General features: G+C 43.3%; 1 protein-coding gene across 1 annotated transcript; it reads right to left on the bottom strand.

The window, feature by feature from the left end:
* Positions 1-2622: 2622 nt before the first annotated feature.
* Positions 2623-4301, bottom strand: LOC122257138 (uncharacterized). Its single transcript, XM_043022218.2, has 2 exons — positions 4160-4301; positions 2623-3168 (listed from the first exon to the last, which is right to left on the bottom strand). Exons 1-2 carry the CDS (start codon positions 4169-4171, stop codon positions 2875-2877), a joined length of 306 nt encoding a protein of 101 aa, XP_042878152.2. The 5' UTR covers positions 4172-4301; the 3' UTR covers positions 2623-2874.
* Positions 4302-5000: the final 699 nt, after the last annotated feature.

Genomic DNA, 5000 nt, shown 5'->3' with positions numbered 1-5000 from the left:
TATTTAATAATTTCAAGAACAAGACAATCAAACGCGGATAGAATCACACCAACAATATCAAGATATACTGATCAGGTGTCATGGTCTTGGGAGGGAATGCATATTCTAGAATAATTTATTTGTTCTTATAGGTAGAGAGAGAGAGGAGGGAGAGAAAAGGGGGAGAAAGAGAAAGAGTAAGTGAATGAAAAAGAGAGAAAAGAGAGAGAGAGAGAAAAAGCAAGCGAGCGATAGAGAGAGAGGAAGAGAGAGAGAGAGGAGAGAGAGAAAGAGAGAAGGGGGGGGAGAGAGAAAAGAGAAGGGAGGGGGGAGAAAGAGAAAGAGTAAGTGAAAGAAAAAGAGAGAGAGAGAGAGAATTAAGAGGAGGACCAAGATCATGATAATCATTTCAATTTTCTATTCGTTTCGATGACGTCAGTCTTAATCCTCCGTGTTATAAGGGATGAAAATAAAAGATGATCACATTTAATTAAGGTGAAATATATATGACATAATACTTTACCAATAACAGACGTTTCAAACGGAAAATATACCAAAATGAAAACCATAAACTTTAAGGAGCATAACTGCATGAGAGAGAAAGGTTGTTACGGTTGTTACACCATGTAGAGAGGGATGGTTTGATCCGAGGCTAGCCATTTCTCTTTGACTTCAGACACATGTTTAAGTATCCTATGTATGATAAGAATATTTGATTAATGCACCAGCTCAGTGAAACTAACTTTTTTATGATTTTAAGTTCTAAAAGAGAAAAAAAAAAACTAACCTAAGTCATGAGTGAGGGCAGATTCGAAGAGGGTTATTGCGGCCATCATTCCTCTGAGGAGTGCGGCATACCTTATGGGTGAATCAGTTAACCGACAGAACAGGTATTGGCTTTGTTAGAAGCGATGAGCCTGTGCCCATGTGGGTGTCAGACAATCAGCCGTATTCTAAGTCCCTAAGCGCGCCGTGTACATGACATGAACATGCCGCGATTCTTATTCTAGAGGCGCGGGTTCGTGGCAATAGCGTGGCAAAAGCGTGGAAACTCCGTGACAAGGGGGTAGGCTTGTCACGATAGTTACACGGGTGAAAAAATTATATCTTTACTGTACTTTTTCTTACCAATACTTCATATGAGCATACTACGTTTGGAAAGTAATATCTATATTGGATATATTAGCCATCATTGTCCTAGACTTGGATTACAAACCCTTTCAGGAAAACATGGATTCTCTGCTGATTTTGAGTTTGTTTATCTTTTGGCGGACTTTTCGAAGGAGAGTGAAGTTAAATGAATGGTAAAAGTAGTCAGGAACGTAAAGTTAAAGTATATAATTACATGAAATATGTATACATTAAATCCATATGTATGATATATTAAAGATACGCATGTATGTACAGTATATACAGAGACAAAATAAGAAAGATCTATTCATAAACACACGATCCCTCTTATTCCGTTTGTTTTGATCGAGTGTAGAGTGAATTACCAACGGCGCGTTCGTGAAATGGTTGTCAATTCTTTAACTAGGAACAAGTACAACGACTGATTCATACCAAAATTGTACTATCTTTTGTTAGTGTTACGTATGATTCTAGTTTCTCTTATGAATTTGTCGTTTAGACAGTGCCATTCATCCGAAACATGTTAACTATGGAACGGTTGGTAAACCTGAAGCAGCTGACACAAACGTGCCACGCTTTTGCGTCCTAGATTACCGCATTCGTGACATGAACACGACATGGACACGCAGAAAACGTCCTAGAATACGGCTGAATGCCTCATCGCTGCAGGTATTATGCGAAAGCTAGCTCATGCATTCCAGATATTCGGGCGTGCTACTAAACAGTATACGCTGATTCCAGAACAACGTGCGTCATAAGACTCCCAGTGACAACGTATATCTACTGACCACTATGTTCTCCATAGTCCAGAGGATTCATAGTTTGGGTAGAAGCTGCATTCATAGCAAAAGGCTGGCTAACAGACTACCTGAGCATGAATGGGGCAAACCTTAATAGATTTAGTTAGAAGGCCAAGGCATGAACTCCTAAGGTGTCACGTCGTAGCTGTGTGGTAGGCCGGTGTCTCGCAGCACTATTGTCATTTCACAAGAATTTCCCTTTCGACCGTCAGGTCATCTGTGGGACAGTCTCATAAATTTCTAGGTCATCTCACATTGGCTATGGAAGTCATATACAGGACTGGCCATGATAAGCGGCGTTTGACATTGTTATACTTACTTCATGTCGTTATTTACTACGCTACACTGCTGTAACATATCTTTACAGGCAGGGATCACTGACCACAGCCTCTAAATAGCTGAAAAGGCAGGCGGTCCTTGTCTTCATAGCCACAGTGTTTCCCCTTTTCAGATTTTATTTTTCATGATGAGGAAACATGAGACATGAGGAAAGATTAAACCTTTCTCTACCATTGTCAGGCTAGTCAAGAAAGGCAAGTTTCGCACCTGAACCTAATAACTGGGTGTTGATCAACCTCAACCATCCCCTGCTGAGGAAGAGAGTTGGTAACGAGAGGGAAATCCTCAGATCAGTCGATATCTGTTAGTTATGGTTAGCCTTTTTCTAGAGTCGCCTTCATCTGAAGATGAAGATGAAATACAGTAAACACACTTGTGGATTTTCTTAAATATTTATTTACAGAGGCTGTACAGAGTGAAGAGAATCCTGGCGTGATAAGAATGATGAAGTATATCGCCCAGACCCCTGGACTCTACCCCGCCCACGGGAGACCATGGGCGGGGCACTAGCCAGGGGGCGGCTCTGATGGTATTAGCGACTTTGGCTTGTATAGCTGCCGGTGTTCAGACTTGATGGGAGCGTCATTTCCTAGTATCAGAAGATGTTCGGGGAGGTCGCGACGCTCTAGTACTTGACGACGTAGCCGTGCTGCTCTACGGGCTCGGCGGTGACCACGGTCCTGACGCCGGTGTGGACACGGTAGGGCGCGGGGTTGACGAGGGCGGGGACGGCGGCGACGGTGTAGGTGAGAGGAGCAGGCTGGACGGCGGGGACGGTGTAGGTGAGAGGAGCAGGCTGGACGGCGGGGACGCCAGCGTGGACCAGAGGGCCGGCTCCATAGGTGAGGCCAAAGCCTGGGTAGGAGGCCTGGTAGATGGTGCCGGCGGAGGCAGCTGACAGTGCCAGAGCGAGGACGACCTGGCGAGCGAAATGAGGAGTAAACTGTTAGTTTACAAATCTAAGAAAGTATAAGAAGTTATTTGTGCGATGTGGCCAAATTTTACCGTGTCACTACTCATGAAGAAAAAAAAAAGAGAGAATGGTGATATCTATGATGACGCTAATGATAAAAGTTGTAAAGATAACAATAGCTATAAAATAAATTAAAATATTGACCAGGATAACAATAATAATAACAACTATAACACCGCATGCAAATTATACTATTTTTAAACGAAAATCTTGAGAAAAAAAATAATACCAGAAGAAAAGGGATACCACGGCCCTTTTGAGATCTCAGGGCAGTGTAGTGCTAAGGATGGAACCATACATACAGAGATGAGAATACTTCAAATACAGACGATACGCGGCGCAAGGTGTGTGAATGAAACTGATCGGTTACGCTGTTATAGTTATATATAAACGTTCACATACTATCACTTTACAATCAGAAGAGGTCTGATTCCGGCCTTGAGTGGCGCTGCTATTTGAATTTATTCCAGTGGGAGAACGAAACACGTAATTTTGAGTAAACATGGAAAATATAGAATTACTATAAGACAAAAGGACGAAAAGTAGGCTTCGGACATTGGAATGCCGTTTTTTCCTCTAGGGACTACTGATACTTTCAAAAAAGGATGTCATGATAAGCTGCAAGTAAATCAAAATTCTCTTCAACGGCTGACAGTTCTTAGTTGTATGGAATAAGACCAGAATGAATGTTTCATATATATGGATACCGAGAAACAAAATATCATTTCAAAATGATGATTTCTGAAGTATTTGTAGCAAGAACGATTTAAAGAATACAAAATCATTATCAAACTGTTATAGAAGACATTATTTTTTTCTCATAACGCTAATAATTCCTACTACCAGACTAAACACATCGCCGGCAACTACAACCTCATCGTCGCAATGGCACCACTCGAGCGAAAAAAAAAAAAATCACATTTCACAAAGCACTCACAAGCTTCATCATCTTGAAGGATCGGAGTTGGTTCTTCCTCTGAGACAGCGCTGGAAGGATGCAGTGGTGACGAATACCCGACGGTCTCAGCTTATATACCTGAGGGACCCCGCCCTTCGCCTCCTCAACCTTCGCCAGGGACGAGCCCCACCCTGCGTCATCCCCGCCCAGAGAGAGAAGGGGGGGAGGGGTAAGGGGCAAGTGAGGGGGGGGTGAGGATGGTTCAGCGTCGATCTCAATGGCCTGAGGGAGTATGTGTATAAGGGTAAGAGACGGGGTAGGGGGTGGTGGGGGGATGAGGTGAGAGGTAGGGTAAGCATTGGTAGGTAGGGAAGGAACACGGATAGAGATAGGGGATGGAGGAAGGGGGATGGGACGGGCATAGGAGGGTAGAGGAAGGGCGGCATGGCACGGATAGGATTGAGGGGGGTTGGGGGGTAGGGGGTGGAGTGTCGTGGCAGGGATAGAGGGATGGGGAGGGAGGTGAGGAGGCGTGGTGTTACGGAAGGGGGAGGGGGCAATGGACAGATGAAGCCGGGGAGGAAGGGATAACTTAGAGCCGGTTTGAGAATGAGATCAGGCTAATACTGCAATGAAGCCTAACATGCGTTAAATAATTGATATTTAGAAACTAAATATTTGAATTAAATAAATGTTCAGTGAAGAAATACTAAGAATGGTTTCGGTTTAACAAATCGACAGGGGACATGAGGTCAAATGTCTAAATTCCAATAGTTTGATGTTAGATAACTGACACGTAAATACAAGTACCAGAGTTTAATGCACGAATTATCTGTTTCTGCCCCTCTCTCTCTCTATCTGTCTGTATATCTCTATCTAT

The sequence above is a fragment of the Penaeus japonicus genome, unplaced genomic scaffold, assembly GCF_977035675.1.
Source record: "Penaeus japonicus unplaced genomic scaffold, GWHDUDI00000001_assembly GWHDUDI00000033, whole genome shotgun sequence".
NCBI lineage: Eukaryota > Metazoa > Arthropoda > Malacostraca > Decapoda > Penaeidae > Penaeus > Penaeus japonicus.
Note: the sequence above shows the minus strand (reverse complement) of the source record. Positions and strands in the feature narration are given on the sequence as shown.